At 41.7% G+C, this 19434-nt stretch overlaps 1 protein-coding gene across 1 annotated transcript in view; it reads left to right on the forward strand.

Moving 5' to 3' along the window:
- Positions 1–739: 739 nt before the first annotated feature.
- TCP11L2 (t-complex 11 like 2) overlaps positions 740–19434 on the forward strand; it is a 30162-nt gene continuing 11467 nt past the window's right edge. The window contains exons 1-4 of the mRNA XM_082254747.1: positions 740–763; positions 10551–10718; positions 13553–13685; positions 18700–18820. Coding sequence (XP_082110873.1) covers positions 10559–10718; positions 13553–13685; positions 18700–18820 — 414 coding nt within the window. The 5' untranslated portion in view covers positions 740–763; positions 10551–10558. The remainder of the gene's footprint in view (positions 764–10550; positions 10719–13552; positions 13686–18699; positions 18821–19434) is intronic.

Consider the following 19434-nt stretch of genomic DNA (forward strand, 5'->3'; position numbering starts at 1 on the left):
CCGCTCTCTATACACAGCCCCGGGCTATGACCTCTGTGTTCTCTCCTCGTATAGTCACCGCACAACTGCTGTTCTCTGTGCCCCGCCCCTCTCCTCCATTAACCCTCCCCGAGCCATACAACACACGAGACACTCATTGGGAATCCAGCTACGCTTTCCCCTCAGGGTTAATGCCATAGAGGGGCGTGTCCAACCCTGTCTATTATCGAGCTTTTCTCCCAGCAACAGCCTTCGGAGGGGGCGTGGCCTGCCATCAATGGAAGATTACTTCCGTAAATAAGTGACGTACCGCTCGGACCGTACCATTGTGTGCGATCTCTGTTATTTTCTAGTCCGCTCACAGCTTTGCTCGTTTTGTGCCGCACAAAGTCAGCATCTGTGTATAAAAGTGACAGGGAAATGTGGTCCGATCTGTGGGAGTGTTAGGGTGAGCCTGCAGAGGTTTGTACTCTTATTATTGCCCATGTGCTTCACCTGCTACCTTTGGTACAGTCCACCCCCTCCTCCCCCCTCCCCCAGAGATCAGCTGGAGCTGAACAAAAACATTAGAGAAAGGCTGAGTTGTGTGCTGGGAACACAGTGATCACAGGACATCCTTACAGCATAACAAACAGAAGCTTCCATCAAGACATCAACTAGAACTACTCACAGCTTTCCAGGAGGAGGGGAGCACAGATCCCATCTGATCACCAACCTGACATCAGCACCTGGCTACTGTGTGCCCCTTGTAAGTCATCAGCTGCTCAGCCAACCTCACACAAAGGTAAAGAAGCCCTCATCTGTAATACCAGCGATCATTCCAACTGCATAACTTTATCAGGTATATAAACATAACACAGGACTCATGCACATGGGCATCTAAAGGCTGCAAAGTCCTCCACTGCAAAATCCTTGGCACTGTCCCAGGAATCTGCAGATGCCATCTACAGCCTCCCATACAAGTGGATGGTTGCATGCAGCTGTATTTTTGGAGGGCTTCTTCATCAGCGTTTACCCACATAAGTCATATTTCCCCAAACATCAAAGTGGTGCATTTGGGGAAATACTGCTGTATGCTTACACGCGGCTTAAATTCTGATGCCCAAGGCATCTGTTGATGGCCACTTCCAGCCATTCAATCGAATAGGAGGCTGTAGGCCGCAGCTTCTCCGGACAGAATCTGGGAATTCGCACTAGAGGACTTTGCAGCCTCTCTAGATCAAGGTTTTCTCAACCCGGGTTCCATGGTTCTAGAGCAGTGATGGCCAGCATTGGCACCCCAGATGTTTTGGAACTATATTTCACATGATGCTAAACTACGCTGCAGAGTGCATGAGCATCATGAAAAATGTAGTTCCAAAACATCTGGGGTGCCAAGGTTCGCCATCACTGTTCTAAACATCTGGGGTGCCAAGGCTCGCCATCACTGTTCTAAACATCTGGGGTGCCAAGGCTCGCCATCACTGTTCTAAACATCTGGGGTGCCAAGGTTTGCCACCACTGTTCTAAACATCTGGGGTGCCAAGGCTCGCCATCACTGTTCTAAACATCTGGGGTGCCAAGGTTCCCCATCACTGTTCTAAACATCTGGGGTGCCAAGGTTCCCCATCACTGTTCTAGAGGTTGCTTGAACAATTTTTGCCTCTCTGGTAAGTTCCCACTGCCACCATTGATCTTTTTAGCTATCTGTAGGGGGTAATTCTTCCCAATGACCACAAATGTAGGGAGCATTCTTCCATCGCACAAATGTATCATGAGTTGTAGATATAGTCATTTTTAGCAGGTGTCCCCTGAGACTGGGAAGTTAGTTATTCCAAGGGTTCCTTTGTGTTAAGCTTGTTCTAGATGTTTGGTAACATGAGGCTTTAGGGTTCATGCACGTGAGCATAATAATGCTGAGTCCAGATCTGTACAGATTATTATATATATATATATATATATATATATATATATATATATATATATATATATATATATATATATATATATATATATATATATATATATTACATTTTTTTTTTTTTTTTTTTTTACAGATCTGAGCACAGCAGTATTGTATGATATGTGTAAATCAGAGTAGAAAATTCTACATCTGTCGTTTAGTATTTCTACGTAATCCATGCATGTAAACACAGGTACGTGGTGGGATTGAAAATAGAGCTAGATAGAGGAAGAGAACTTTTACATTTGTGAACAGAAGCAATTTTACAGACTATTACATGTTTTTTTTTGCACAGTACTTTCTGCCAGCAAGTTTGTGCATAGATATCAGTATTTTATGATGCCCATTTGCATGAGCACTTAGGACAGGGGTCTTCAAACTATGGCCCTCCAGTTGTTCAGGAACTACAATTCCCATCATGCCTAGTCATGTCTGTGAATGTCAGAGTTTTACAATGCCTCATGGGATATGTAGTTCTGCAACAGCTGGAGGGCCATAGTTTGGGGATCCCTGACTTAAGGCATTTTCACATCAGCAGCTGCATTAAGCTGCCCATACATTATACAGTTTTCTTGGTCAATTTCCATTACAGCTGTGGTCAAAAGTTTTAAAAAAGACACATATATTACATTTTCCCAAGTCTGCTGCCTCAATGTTTATAGATCGTTTTTGTCAGATGTTACTATGGTATACTAAAATCTACTTACAGGCATTTCATAAGTGTCAAAGGCTTTTATTAACAATTACATGAAGTTTATGCAAAGAGTCAATATTTGCAGTGTTGACCCTTCTTTTTTAAGACCTCTGTAATTCTCCCTGGCATTCTGTCAATCAACTTCTGGGCCACATCCTGACTAATGGCAACCCATTCTTGCATAATCAATTCTTGGAGTTTGCCAGTATTTGTGGGGGTTTTTTTGTTCACCCGCCTCTTGAGCATTGACCACAAGTTCTCAGTGGGATTAAGGTCTGGGGAGTTTCCTGGCCATGAACCCAAAAGTTTGATGTTTTGTTCCCCAAGCCACTTAGTTATCACTTTTGCCTTCTGGCAAGGTGCTCCATCATGCTGGAAAAGGCATTGTCCGTCAGCAAACTCTTCTGGGTGGTTGGAAGAAGATGCTCTTGGAGGATTTTTTTGTACCATGCTGTGTTCTCAGGCAAAATTTTAAGTGAGCCCACTCCCTTGGCTGAGAAGTAACCCCACACATGAATGGTCTCAGGATGCTTTACTGTTGGCATGACTCAGGACTGATGGTAGCGCTCACCTTTTCTTCTCCGGACAAGGTTCTTTCCGGATGCCCCAAACAATCGGAAAGGGGGTTCTATAAAACCCCAGTCCTCAGCAGTCCAATCCCTGTACCTTTTGTAGAATATCAGTCTGTCCCTAATGTTTTTCCTGGAGAGAAGTGGCTTCTTTGCTGCCCTTCTTGACCCCAGGCCATCCTCCAAAGGTCTTCGCCTCACTGTGCGCGCCGATGCACTCACATCTGCCTGCTGCCATTCCTGAGCAAGCTCTGCACTGGTGGTGCCCCAATCCCGCAGCTGAATCAACGGTAGGAGACGGTCCTGGTGCTTGCTGGACTTTCTTGGGCGCCCTGAAGCCTTCTTCACAATTGCAGTGAAAATGTTTTTTATGGACTTGAGTTAATTTTCATGACAAAGAGGGACTTTGCAATTAATTGCAATTCATCTGATCACTCTTCATAACATTCTGGAGTATATGCTATTTTCCATCATAAAAACTGAGGGAGCAGACTTTGTGGAAATGAATATTTGTGTCATTCTCAAAGCTTTTGGCCACGGCTGTATATTGACCTTCAACAATGTGGTACAAGGGTCTGCCTGATTGCATACAAATTGAAAGTGTTCAGGTGTGACCTCATATTAGATGGTTTTGGTAAATCTAAAGGAAAATTGTATAATGTATGGCCAACCTTAGATTGCAGCCACTGGTGTGTGATGAGAAGGTGGCAGTGTTGATGCTCTGGAAACAGAGCCCCCAATGATAATAATGAACTGTCAGAGTGACATTTTATTCAGTTCTACAACAACATCATGGTACGATGTAGTCAATTGTATTTCACCATACTGCGGTTAAAAAAAAAAAGGTACTCCATGCTGTATTATTCATTTATTTTTTGTTCGTCAATGCACACCACTGCATCACAGTGTTGATAGTAAAAAAAAAAAATGGTATTCAAGGCTGCCCAGCTCAGTCCCAACATATCTGGTGTGCTTGGGCCTTTATACAGTGGATAGCATGTTGTGCACCTCTTTTAATAAACAGGGGCACAGTCCCTCCATAAGAGAGCATGCAATGTGGACTACAACACCCAGCAACTCAGGAGCCTGTTCACAAGAACTCAGCGGTTCCTATCTGCACCAAAGCTGATGCACCACCTGTGTATATGGTTTCTTGTAGATGTTTACTGATGTCTGAATGGCAGATCCTGATATCCTGTAAAGCTTTGCCTTGTAAGGTCTGAACAAAGTGATCACCTCCTATGGGGCAATGCTGCTGCTTACCAGCTGGTGTCTGGGCACTATCACCTTACAGATCAGAAGAGAGACTGCACCGAGAAGGGTCCAGTGCAGGATTAGTGTAGAGCTTGTGTGCACTAACTATATACAGATGAAAAGCCTTGCGTTAGTCTGTCCTAATAAAGATTACAACTATATAAAATCATGTTTATAAAACAAACATTCATTAGGGATATCTAGTAGTAGTTAGTCACATTCAACTGAACTTGTTCTGTAATGCTGAAGACGTTTCATACCTTTTGCAGGCCACTTCTTCAGTGGGTTGCACAAGCTACAAAACAACTTCAACATTACAGAACAAGTCTAGCCACTTGCCGACCGCCGCACGACTATATACGTGAGCGGTCAGCCCCTCACAGGCAAAGCGACGTAGGTCTACATTGCTAGCCTGTGGGGCTCTAGGGAGCGCGCGCTCGCTCACGGACCCCCCCCCCCCCCGCGCGTGTGCCCAGTGGTCCCGATGTCCGCCGGGCACTCGCGATCGTCCGTTAGAGCGGGAGAAAGGCAGGCGGCTAATGTAAACACAGCTGCCTGTCATTCTCCCCTGTGTAAGAATAGTGATCATACGGTTCTACTATGTAGGACCATTGATCTCTGTTCTTACACCAGTAGCCACAGCCAATCACAGTTAGAAACACGCCCCTAGGGAAACACTTAACCCCTCCCTCTCCAATAAAGTTAACCCCTTCCCTCCCAGTATCATTTTTACAGTAACAGTGCATATGTATAGCACTGATTACTGTAGTAATGTCACTGGTAACCCCAAAAGTATCAAAAATGTCAGTCAAGGGTCTGATCTGTCTGTCGCAGTCCCGCAAAAAAAAAAATTGCAGATCGCCGCCATTACTCGTTTAAAAAAAAAAAAAACAACAAAAATGACAAAAATCTTTCCCTTAGTTAGTAAACGCAATAACTTTTGCGCAAACCAATCAAAATACGCTTTTTGTGATTTTTTTTTTTTTTTACCAAACATATGTAGCATAAAACAAATTGGCCTAAAATGTTAATTTTGATTTTTAAATTTTTTTGGGGAATTTCATATAAAAAAATGTGAAAAATATTGTTATTTTTGCAAAATTGACGCTCTTTTCTTGTTTATAGCGCATGATCAAAAAATCGCACAGGTGATCAAATACCGCCAAAAGAAAGCTCTGTTTGTGAGAAAAAAAGGACATGAAATTAGTGTAGGTACAGCGTCGCACGACCACGCAATTGTCCGTTAAAGCAACGCAGTGCCGAATTGCAAAATAGGCCCTGGTCAGGAAGGGGGTAAAATCTTCCAGGGCTTAAGTGGCTAGTTAAAGTTGACTACTACTAGGTATCCCTAATGGATGTTTGTTTTATAAATTAGATTTTATATAGTTGTAATCTTCATTAAAGTGGTTGTAAACCGCTGCCCTTTTTTTTGAGGCAAGGTGAAGCCACAATGTCAGGGCTACTGTTAGAGTAGCCCTCCTGACGGACCCGAGGGGTGCAGTGGGTAAGCAGCACTGACTTTATCTGCCTACACCTCAAAAATGGGGGGGGGGGGAGTCCCTCTCTGCCCCCACCTCGGGAGGGGCCCAGGAAAATGTAATTTAAGCCCTGGTAAGCAAGTAGGAGTGTGGACTAGTAAAATCCATTTCTTCATTTAGGCAGAAATGAACAATAAAGCTGCCCTGTGCCCCACTTTTTAGCTGATGGGGCCTGGGCCCAGTACAACAGGACTGATTGTACTGCCTTATCAGCGGCCCTGCATAATGTGATATTTGCATCACATTATGTTAAACTTACCTTGAAACAAAGCCCTCCCGTGCCGAGAAGTCAGCGCTGCCGGGGCTCCCATCTTCACCTGTCTTGCTTCCGGGTTCACAGACTCAAGCTCTGTGACTGGCTGGAGCTGCGATGACGTCACTCCTGTGCATGCACGCGGGAGCCACTATTCACAGGACAGGGCTCAGAAGGAATGGCATGGGTGGCCATGATGTCACTGGCTGCATTCAATGTAAATATCTCCTACACGGGGCAGGTTTAGGAGATATTTACAATACCTATAGGTAAAGGCTTACCTAAAGGTAAAAGCAGAAGATGGAAGTGTACTTCCACTTTATTACTGACTAACAAAAGGAGTTTTATCTGTAAATAGTTAGTGCACACAAGCTCCATAACAGGACCAATCCTGCACTGGATCCTACTCCCCTGTGGGTTTGATATACTAAAACTAGAGAATACAAAATCGGATGCAGCTGTGCATGGTAACCAATCAGCTTCTAACTTCAGCTTGTTCAATTAACTACTTGCTGACTGCCCACTCACAGCAGAAGGCGATCAATGAGTGTCAGCGAATGGATGTCCGCCGGCACCCGCCAATTATCAGAAAGACACAGAGGATGGAGCTCTGCCTATGTAAACAAGGCCTCACATGGTACACAAAAACACTGGTTATCCACACATCTAACGCTTTGGTTACCCTAGATGTTTAACCCCTTCCCAGCCAGTATCATTAATACAGTGACAGTGCATAATTTTTAGCACTGATCACTCTATTAGGGTCATTGGTCCCTACAAGGTAACAAAGGTGTCATAGTGTCAGATTTCCCATCACAATATTGCTGTACTGCTATAAGTTACTAATCTATAACATTTCCAGTATATATCCTATAGTTTGTAGTCGCTAGAAATTTTGCACAAACCAATTTTGTTTTACCAAAGACATGTAGCAAAATATATTTTGTCCTATATTTTATGAAGAAATTCGATTTTTCAAAAAAAAAAAAAATTTTATTGGATAGGTTTTATAGCAGAAAGTAAAAACTATTATTTTGTTTTTTTTCCAAATTATCACTTATTTTGTTTATAGCTCCAAAAATGAAAAATGTAATGATGATCCAATACCACAAAAAAAAAAGCTCTATTTGTGAGAAAAAATGACATAAATTTTATATGGGTACAGTGTTGCGCAATTGTCAGTTAAAGTAACGCAGTGCCGTATCGCAAAAAAACGGCCTGGTCATGAAGGGGGGTAAATCTTCCAGAGGTCAAGTGGGTACGCTTTGACAAAACCCGCAATTGGTTTCTATGCACAGCTGCACCAGATTTTGCACTCTCCAGTTTTAGTAAATCTACCCCTCTATGACCTGGATAAAAAAAGATCCTTCACAGACATCTGTTGGGGATCTATCACACTACAACTAGGAGTATTGACATTGGATCCAGGGGAACACCAGTCAAACTCAACAGCTCAGATAAGCTTTTGCTTTGGCTGAGTAAGGTGGACAATTCTTGGCTAAACTGTGACTTCGTCCTATCGGATGCAGTCACTGTTCAGGTATTCAAACAACTGTGGGTGCTGAAGCTGTTAGAACACACAAGCCAGCAGTGGAGATTCCTCCTTCAACATTGTTTTGCATGGATGGGAGAATCTGTTGATTTTAGTCTTGTTTAAGCCCCGTACACACGTACCGATGGTCGGCTTACAAATGTTCCTCTTTTCTCCCCGGGATGTCGGTGTCTGCTGAAAAGTGCAAAGACAGCACAAGGACAGCACAAGAATTTTGTCCGCCGACTGCAGAAGTGATGTCATGTAATGGTTAACTTTCCCTGTGTTTTCTATTTTCTGAGCATGCCCAGTCTTGCAAATCTGCGGTCTGTCGGCCGAATTGTGTACTGACAGGCGAACAATCGTCCGTTCTGGTGTCGGCATACAAATATTTTCATGTTTGCACGAAAGACTTTTGTCCGCGGATTGTGCGCAGACATCTGTCGGAGGCACCATACTAACACGCGTACAATCGGCAGATCCTTCGTCCACCGACGTTTGTATGCCGACGATCGGTACGTGTGTACGGGCCTTTAGGATGCAAACTGGATGACTGCCATCTAAAAGTGTATGGCTAGCTTCTAGCCTTAGGGTTTAAGCTAGGTTAGCATTGGAGTCAGGGATTAGTGGGTTAGTTTGCAATATATCTGAAGCCAAAACTTTTACTTTAGGATAGAATAGAGAATGGTTTAAACCTTGTTCGTTTTTTGGTTTGGCTTATTTATATTTCTTCACTTTCTGACCAAAAGACACAACAGGAAGGGAGACAAGATGCCTTCCAAGCATTGGAAATCCTTCTTAGTTGTCACTGAAACAGATATCCCCTCTTTTCCTGTTGCAGTGTCACCTGTACGATTTTTTTTCTCCTTACGTTCAGCTACGGTGACCATTGCCACCAGGACAAATTATCCCTAGCAGGGGCAGAAACTACAATAAAAACATGACAGAGGGTCTAATCCTTCCCTACACTATCCAAAATGGGGGGGGGGGGGGGAAATAAATAAAGTTTTGGCTATGCATACATGTTAGGATTGAGGCTGGGATGTAGGAGGCAAGGATAAGGGCCCAGTTATACAAGTGGCAATGCTGAGTGCATGGCTGATGGTGTGTGAGACACATATATAGCGTGTGTGTATGTATGTATGTGTATATATATATATATATATATATATATATTATTGTGTGTGTATGTATGTATGTGTATATATATATATATATATATATATATATATATATATATATATATATATATATATATATATATATATATATATATATATATATATATTATTGTGTGTGTATGTATGTGTGTATGTGTATGTATATATATATATATATATATATATATATATATATTATTGTGTGTGTGTATATGTATGTGTGTGTGTATATATATATATATATCTCTATCGCACAACATCGGCCATGCACTTCCCAGGGGGGACTTTAATGCAATGTCACAAGGAGGTTGATTTTACTAAAACTGGAGAGTGCAAAATCTGGTGCAGCTCTGCAAAGATACCAATTATCTTCAATTGTTTTTTTTTTTTTTGGCTTGGTTTTTTTTTTCCAAGCTCAGGCCCCTTTCACACCTATGCGACTTAAAAGTTGTGTTATTTTTGCCACGATTTTGACTGCACTTGAAGCAATGCCTATGACTATGGACCTCAAAGCGCATTAAAATTGGCCCAAAGTAGTGCAGGGACTACTTTGAAGTCGTTGCGACTCGAAGTCGCACAGATATGAACGGTACTCATTGGACATCATGGAGTACTGCTTGTATGACTTTGCAGCCCAAGTCACAGGACAAGTCGCACAAGTGTGAATGGGGCCTTAATTGAACAAGCTGAAGTTAGAAGCTGATTGGCTACCATGCAGAGCTGCATCAGATTTTGTACTCTCCACTTTTAGTAAATCAACCCCAGTGTCCTAGTCCAGGTTTATTTCTCTCAAACTGTTTGATCTCTGAACTGTGATGTGTTTTGCATTTAACACATGCTGAATGTACTATTGTTGTGCTGCTACATTCTTCTTCCTTTTGAAGGGTACCCACCCATAGCCAAAAGATGTTTTTCAGGAAATGATCAAGTAGTGAAAACCTCTTTTATGTGTCTGACACACACGTACACTTTCTAGTGCACATTTGTACAGTTCAGGAATAGGCTATGAACCAGGGTGCAGGGTAATCTTTGTTTATCTTTGAGTAATATTAGGGAATTGATTGGAAATTCTTGATCAGAGTACTTTCTGTATTTACATTCAATGCTGATAAGTGCAGTGCACCAAATGTAAGCATTTTTATTGATCTGGATTCAGCTCGTCACTCTGCAGGATGCACGCCAATTACATGTGACATTCCCACCCCAACCACCTAATTGCTCTCAGCACTATGCAGGGTGCACCCCGATTAAATGTGACATTCCCACCCCAACCACCTAATTGCTCTCAGCACTATGCAGGGTGCACCCCAATTACACTCAGCCTATGCTCATCAATGTAGTAAACATGGATCAGAGGGGCACAACCATCCCCCCAACCCACACCTTGTGTAACAACATTTATGGATGACCCCTCACCATAAATGGAGAAATCTATCGTCGGGTAGAACAACAGGCATTTGTAAACCAATGCTACACACTTTGGAGTTTATTGGCTCTAATTCATTGCAGTAGACTTTGGGATCTTTGTGTGGCCATTGTCCTTGCAATGATTGGCTTTACAGTAGTATCTTTTAACCTGAGCTTTGTTCCCTTTTGAGGCCATTCATATGCTGGACTTCTTTGTTTACAGCAACTAAAATGCCATTCAGTGACGAAAAAGCCTTTGGACGTGAGGACCGGCTAAGTGATTCGGACACATCTCGCCTGTCTGAGAGCATGGCCTGTTCATCTAGTGACAGCGAGTCTCCGCGGGTTAGTTTTACCAGTGATTCTTCAAGCAAACATGCTTCACCTGTGTGTAAGTGTTTTTTCGGTTGTAGTCATTTGTCATTAGCCAATCATAGCCTTGGTATGACAATTTGATATTCATAGGTGTATTGGTGTGAGTCTCGCGCTGTCTGGAGAGAATCTGGTGTACACTTCCTAGATGCTGCGTATACCGGTACTGTAGACCATACGGTGTGAAGTATATACTAGGGGGGGAGGGGTACCGCACTTCAGGGAAGTAACGCACCTAGTCTAATAACTGATCAGAGAACACCCACCAAACGTGTTCAATTACTGTGATAGTGCTCAACCACATCCGTGTGTCAGCTACCAATATATACAAATGTGTTTCTAAATAAATAAATATTTAGAAACACATGGTGGATGGTGTACAACCTGTGTTGTATGGATCGGGGTACAATGCTCTCCAGATGTCCCACGGATCTCAAAATTAAAAGCTCACATAGTGCAATATTGCCACACTCAAACCACTTTATTAAAAAGATTTAAATGCACTTACAAACAGACGTTTAAAATAGCGCTTTTTGCTGCAAACAGGATATTGTGGTCCTCACTTCCGCATCTGAACGTCACTTCAGGGGATCCCCTGAAGAAGCCACTTGAGCGGAAGTGGCGTTATGTGTAGGGCCGTTTGACCGGAAGTGACGTTCGGATGCGGAAGTGAGGACCGCAATATCCTGTTTGCAGCAAAAAGCGCTATTTTAAACGTCTGTTTGTAAGTGCATTTAAATCTTTTTAATAAAGTGGTTTGAGTATGGCAATATTGCACTATGTGAGCTTTTAATTTTGAGATCTGTGGGACATCTGGAGAGCATTGTACCCCGATCCATACAACACAGGCTGTACACCATCCCTGACTGTAGGAGAAGGAAGGAGAGGAAAGAAGTAGCTGATTTGTCTCATAAGGCGCATAACCTTTATATATTGAGGTGAGCATTTAGCACATCCTTAGGGGGGTAACGAGTGAGAAGAAGCACCCCACATTTTACACGGTGTTAGGTGAAGGCAACCCTTTATAGAAGAAGAAGATCACAGATACTCTGCAACACAATTGATTTGTGTTTTTTTTTGGACACTTTTTTAAGCACTTTATAAGGACTGAATATTAGGATTAATAATCAACTTATCCACCCGTTATTTTAAGCACTGAGCACTTTATTGTCATCTTCACAATTTAGTGTTTTTAAACTTTTACTAATGTATTTTGCTTTAAGAGAGTATATATATATATATATATATATATATATATATATATATATATATATATATATATATATATATATATATATATATATATAAATAAATTCTGAATACACTTATGCACTTTATATGTTAGATATTGAAGAGATCTTGGTGTTTGATGATCATATATTTATTTATTTAGAAACACATTTGTATATATCGGTAGCTGACACACGGATGTGGTTGAGCACTATCACAGTAATTGGACACATGTTTGGTGGGTGTTCTCTGATCAGTTATTATGCCCCGTACACACGTGCAGATTATCTGAAGACTTTTGTCTGCAGACTTACCAAAACCATATAATATGAGGTCAAACCTAAACACTTTCAATTTGTATGCAATCCGGCAGGCCCTTGCACTACATAGAAAAGGTAAGTCTGCAGACAAAAGTCTTCAGATAATCTGCACGTGTGTACGGGGCATTAGACTAGATGCGTTACTTCCCTGAAGCGCGGTACCCCTGATATTCATAGGTATTGAAGCTTCCTGTGTATTCATTTTCAGGGGAATGTGAATGCTCCTAATAAGCATTCCAACAGTGTGAAGAGTTTACTGTAGTCACAGCAACTGATTTTATATTATGTGGGACATGCCCAGGCAGCCTTCTTGTGTCTTGAATAAGTTGCCACTATAAGCATTTAAAGTGTAACTATCATTAAACTTTATATTTCTTTTGAATCAATAGGGCACGTGACATCATTCTGTATAATAAATTACCTCTTGTTCACAATCAATAAAAAATGCTGCTTCTGAGCTCCCTAAAGCCTAGGCACCCTAATGGTCTTGTACAGTGGTCTCCAAACTGCAACTGGATGTGGCCCTTTGCTTACCTTATCTGGCCCTTGGGGCACTGTTATTCCCACTAATGAGGAACTAATCATTCCACGATCACCAATGATGAGGCATCATTCCTCCCACTGGCACCAACATTGGGGCACTATTCTTCTGTGGACACAAGTGATAGGGCACTGTTCCTCCTACTGACCCCAATGATGAGGCATAATTCCTCTTAGTAATACCAATGATGGGGCACTATTCCTCCCTGTACTGACCACGGGTGATATGTAATTTTTACCCCCCCCCCCCCCGACCCCCAAGCCTGAGACCTGGTTTACTTCCACTGATGCTGGGGCATTTTCTGCTCTTACTACAGTCCGGCCCCCCTTAAGTCTGAAGGACCATAAACTGGCCCTTTGTTTAGAAAGTTTGGAGACTCCTGGTCTAGCACATAAAAAACAAAAATGGCTAGGTATAAATTATAGGAACCTAGATGTTCCTATAAATGCTTTCATTGCTTCTTCTTCTCCAAATGCTGGGCCGTTCTAATGGTTCTGTTGGCCAACAGGAATGTGACTGGTAGAATAGCCCAGCATTCTGGCACAAGGGGAAAATGTAAGCTGCAGCAGGTACGTGCAGGAACTTATAGGTGCCTACATGGTATTCCTTTATACCTGGTAGCAAGTTTTGTTTTTTTAGTTCTTTTTTCTATTTTTATTTTTTTTTTTTTAAACTGCGCTTAAAGAACTTATTCATTTTCCTATGGAAACCCATTTTATTTGTCACCATTTTAGAAACATTGTTTGTACTGTTTGTTTATAGCAAGTCCACCAAAGACAGCGACGCTTGATGAAATTATGTCAACCACAAGAAATCTGTCAAACTTAATGCTGGCCCATGAAATTGTTGCAAATGAGAACTTCCACATGGAGAACGTTGATCCACCTAAAAACAGGTATCCGTGCAACTAAAATCTCCTCTTTAAAGCTATAGCAGTGTGTGGCCATTTTTCCTAAATACAAACTCCATCTCTGGGAGTTTTAATACTAGCCATAGATGGACTTTTCCCCTGTTAACTACAGGTGCATCTCAAAAAATAAAATTATCATGAAAAAGTTAACCTATTGCAGTAATTCAATTCAAAAGTCAAACTCGTGTGTGTATATGTGTGTGTGTGTGTGTGTGTGTGTATATATATATATATATATATATATATATATATAGATTCATTACACACAGTGATATAATTCAAGCATTTCTTTCTTTTTATTTTGATGATTATGGGTTACAGCTAGTGAAAACCCAAAATTCAGTATCTCAGAAAATTAGAATATTAAGACCAATAAAAAAATAAATAAATAAAAAGTATTTTATACGAAAATGTTGGCCTCCTGAAAAGTATGTCCATGTACAGTATAGTATGCACTCAATACTTGGTCGGGGCTCCTTTTGCATAAATTACTGCATCAATGTTGCGTGGCATGGAGGCGATCAGCCTGTGGCATTGCTGAGGTGTTATGGAAGCCCAGGTTGCTTTTATAGCAGCTTTCAGCCTATCTGCATTGTTGGGTCTGGTGTCTCTCATCTTCCTCTTGACAATACCCCACAGATTCTCTATGGGGTTTAGGTCAGGCGAGTTTGCTGGCCAATCAAGCACAGTGATACCATGATCATTAAACCAGGTATTGGTACTTTTGGCAGTGTGGGTAGGAGCCAAGTCCTGCTGGAAAATTAAATCAGCATCTCCATAATGGTCAGCAGAGGGAAGCATGAAGTGCTCTAGAATTTCCTGGTAGAAGGCTGCTTTGACTTTGGACACAGTGGACGAACACCATTAGATGACATGGCTCCCTAAATCATCACTGACTGTGGAAACTTCACACTGGACCTCATGCAATTTGGATTCTGTGCCTCTCCACTCTTCTTCCAGACTCTGGGATCTTGAATTCCAAATGAAATGCAAAATTTACTTTCATCCAAAAAAGAGGACTTTGGACTACTGAGCAACAATCCAGTCCTTTTTTTCTCCTTAACCCAGGTAAGTCGCTTCTGACGTCTCTAGTTCAGGAGTGGCTTGGCATAAGGAATGCAACAGTTGTAGTTTGTGTCCTGGTTAAATCTGTGTGTGGTGGCTCTTTAGGCATTGGCACCAGCCATAGTCCACTCCTTGTGAATCTCCTCCAAATTCTTGAACGGCCTTTGCTTCACAATCCTCTCAAGGCTGCGGTTATCCCTGTTGCTTGTGCATCTTTTTCTACCACACTTTTTCCTTTCACTCAACTTTCTAATAATATGCTTAGATGAAGCACTCTGTGAACAGCCAGCTTCGTTAGCAATGACCTTTTGTGACTTACCCTCCTTGTGGAGGGTGTCAGTGACTGTCTTTTTTGACAACTGTCAAATCAGCAGTCTACCCTATGATTGTGTAACCTACTGTAAAAGACTGAGAGACCATTTTAAAGGCTCAAGAAACCTTTACAGGTGTTTTGAGTTAATTAGATGACACCATGAGTCTACAATATTGAACTTTTTCACAATATTCTAATTTTCTGAGATACAGATTTTTGGGTTTTCACTAGCTGTATGCAATAATCCTCAAAATTAAAAGAAAGAAATGCTTTAATATATCACTCTGTGTCTAATGCATTTATATAATATGAGTTTCACTTTTTGAATTTAAATACTGAAATAAATTAACTTTTTGATGATATTCAATTTTTTTGAGATGCATCTATATATTGTGGGTTTTAAGATCTGCACAAAAACTCAGAAGGATTACTGGACACCCATCGCAAACCTCGATTTCTAATCCTGAGCAGTCTCACTTTGAACCATGTTTCGTAGTATAGGTTGGTAAATAAAACCTTGTAAGGAGAAAGATGCTTTATTAACAAGATACCATCTTGTACTGGTCTGTTTTCAGTAAAGTAAATTTTGATTGGTTACTATGAATAACTGTGTGTTGCTTCTTGCTGTTCATGGAATATGCCGACTGCATATGGCAACTTATGTGACTTTCACTGCATATTTACAGCTCTTCTGAAAGGTCAGTATTACACAAATTAATCTATCATTACAAATCACACTTAACAAGTTTCAGTTGAACATTTGGCAACATTCCCAAATTACATTCATGCCATCAGAACACAATAGAACAGGGGAGATTGCTATACTGACATCGCATAGTTAGTACAGCGGCTCTGCCCTAAGGTGTCAGGTTTTTGTTTGTTCAGCCCGCTGGATTGAATAAAAAAAAAAACTACTGATGTGTACTAGGCCTAACGCTGGCCATGGGTGGATAATTTTTTGTTTGTTCAGGCACAGGGCTTAAAGGGAAAAAATATCAGATTCCTCCATCCACACAATTGAGCTGGATAGAGGAATCCTCCCTGCTGAGACATTGTATTCTGACAGTGGGGAACTCTCTGCAAGAACTGGTCGAGAAACATTTTCCATCAAGCGCCAATCGTTAGATTAACCACTTGCCGACTGCCGCACGACTATATACTGCGGCAGTCAGCCTCCCCTGGCAAAGTGATGTATCGGTACATCACTCGCCCACGAGCCTCAAGGGGGCGAGCGCGCGCCGCCGGGGGCGCACTCCCGCCCCCTGACATCCCTGCGCGTGTGACCGGCGGCTCCGATGTCTGCCGGCCACTCGCAATCTCCCGCAGGAGATGGAGAAAGACAGACGTCTGATGTAAACACAGCCGTCTGTCATTCTCCCTTAGATCATAACTGAGGCTATGCAATCCTGCTATGTAGGATCGTATGTCTCTGTGATGATCTAACAAGCCACGCCCCCTGACAGGTAGAATCACGCCACTAGGGACACACTTAACCCCTTGATCACCAATAAAGTTAACCCCTTCCCTGCCAGTGTCATTATTACAGTAACAGTGCAGATTTTTAACACTGATTACTGTAGTAATGTCACTGGTACCCCCAAAAGTGTCAAAAATGTCAGTCAAGGGTCCGATCTGTCCGCCGCAATGTCTCAGTCCTGCAAAAAAAAAAAATCACAGATTGCTGCCATTACTAGTTAAAAAAAAAAACAATAAAAATGACATAAATCTTTCCCATAGTTAGTAAATGCAATAACTTTTGCGCAAACCAATCAAAATACGCATATTGTGATTTTTTTTTTTTTTTTACCAAAAATATGTTGCAGAAAACAAATTGGCCTAAAGTGTTAAAAAATTTTTTGATTTTTACATTTCTTTTTTTTGAGAATTTCATATTAAAAAAATGGGAAAATATTGTTGTTTTTTCAAAACGTAGCGCAAAAAGTAAAAATCGCACAGGTGATCAAATACCACCAAAAGAAAGCTCTGTTTGTGGGAAAAAAGGACGCCAATTTCATTTGGGTACAGCGTTGCACGACCGCGCAATTATCCGTTAAAGTCACGCAGTGCCGAATCGCAAAATAGGGCCTGGTCTGTGAGCAGCCAAATCCTCCGGGGCTTAAGTGGTTAAGAGACCTTGTCAATTTCCTTAAAAAAAAAAAAAAATGGCAGGTCCCTGCAGGAGAAAAGGTATAATCACCGATCTGGCATGCCTGTGTCCCTTGTCTTTCCTCTTTTCCTGTGTTTCAGCCTCCACCAGGTCTTTCAGCATTTCACATTATCGCCCAATATGGCTCCATCCTCTGACCCCTGCTGATTGCTGTGGTTATGGAGGTTGGGGGAAGGAAGCACACTGCTAGGCAAGGAACGCAAGCATCAGACGCTTCCAGAAGTGTAAAATGCTGAAGGGTTTGGTGGAGGTTGCAGCACTGGAACAAAGTGGTAAGACTCGTGTAGAGAGGTGAGTATTCTACCTCTTTCTATTGCAAGGATCTGCACTTCATATGTTTAAGGAATTCACAGAGTCTCTTTAATGCTGCTCTTAATCTGCCCAAACACAGTACGATTTCTCTCATTCACCCCCGCAGGTTGAATTGATCAATTCCCCTATCTACGCTAAACAGCATGGATGAAAGAATCTTTCCTGCCAGCTATTGCATTCTGAATTGTTCTCATTAGAGCCCTGCAAGTACAGCAGCTGATTGATAATTATGAAACCACTCCCATTACATTTGCTTTCCACATGGATACAGACAAGCACACAGGGATTTCTTCAGAATAACAAAAGTTGGGAATCTGCAACAAAGTTTGTTATAATCCTTGCCATGTACATAGATCACCCAAAGGGGATTTTTTCTTCTCTTAACAAAAGTAGAGCTATCCTTGAAGGATGTCGGACAGGAATGTGCTAATAGGAGCACCTCTGGCTCAAAATTTAGCCTCTTCATTAGGAACTGGTCAAAACTCGTTAGGTGTATTGTCCGCTTAAGGGCCCTTTCCCACAGATCTGCCTGTCAGTTTTTTTGGCGGATCTGAACGCCCCCCCCATGCATCCCTATGGGGCATCGGATATCAGAGGTGTCCGCTGACATCCGATCCGTCAAATCTGGACGGATGGAAACCCTATTTTCCATTCGTCCATCGGATCGGATGAGAACGGACCGACAGTCCGTTCCCATCCGATTCCCCCATAGAGATGTATGGGGAACTGACAGCTTTGTCTCCGCACACAGTGCGGAGAATAGCTGTCATTCTCCTGCTTAGCGGGGGATCGGCTGATCGATCCCCCGCTGAGATAAACGGAGTCCATCCAACGGACGGAGTGTGTGAAAGGGGCCTATGGTTGATATTTTGCTCATCAAAACCCTCCTCCTCTTCATTGCCTGTAGGTAAAAGGAGAGGCTTCTATTATGCTTCACTATTCTGATGACCAAATTCTGCCTCATGTTTCTCCCATGTTTTTAAACTGTAAAGAAGATTGAACAGGTCTAACGTGTACAGCTTGAATTTCTGAGAGGTTAAAAATGAGAGATGACATTAAAAAAAAAAACACTTTTTTTTTTTCTACTTGCTGGGAAATTAACGTGTGTATTTATCCCTTTTGTCACTGATCTGTTCAAACAGCTTAGAAAAGAGGGTGAAGGAGATTGTTCACAAAGCATTCTGGGACTGTTTGGAGTCCGAACTTAAAGAAGATCCTCCCCAGTATGAACATGCAATCAAACTTTTTGATGAGATAAAAGAGGTAAGTTTACTGTTGCTTTTCAAAGCGGAACTTTACCGTCCACAATTTGATAACAATTGATGTTGTTTAACAAAAGAACATACATTCCACATTAATAATTATGCTACCAAAATTAGTGTGTGCTGCCATATGCCTCCAGAATGGCTTCTTTTTCTTCTTGCTGGAGGCTGCCATTTTGTTGAAGCCCAGAAGCCTTATTGAAAGCTCTCCTTGGTCTCAAAATAATTAATTTAATTAATTCTTCAATTAAAATATGTAAATTTCCATCCTTGAATGTATGTGGTGGCTCAGATAGAGAAGAAAGGTGACAGATGAGTTTCAGTGCTAAAGTTCACAGGCAAAGGAGAGAATATCAGGGAGATACTATTATACACAATCCTTGTAAGTTGAAAGTGGTTGTAAATCCTTAGATATACCCAGGGAAGTGACTGGCCTCAAGTGATGAACAGAGATGAAACAAATCCTCCTATATAAGTTGTACCCTTTTATCTGCAGTCTTCTCTTCTCTACATCCATTCAAAGTCCAGAATTGATGAAGCTTGTCTGAGCTGTTGGAAAGCAGGGAGTGGGGAGCTGAAGTTACACTCTGTAATGCTCAGGCTCATTAAGGAGAG

This window comes from Pelophylax lessonae, assembly GCF_965119305.1.
Source record: "Pelophylax lessonae genome assembly, chromosome: 4".
NCBI classification, from domain to species: domain Eukaryota; kingdom Metazoa; phylum Chordata; class Amphibia; order Anura; family Ranidae; genus Pelophylax; species Pelophylax lessonae.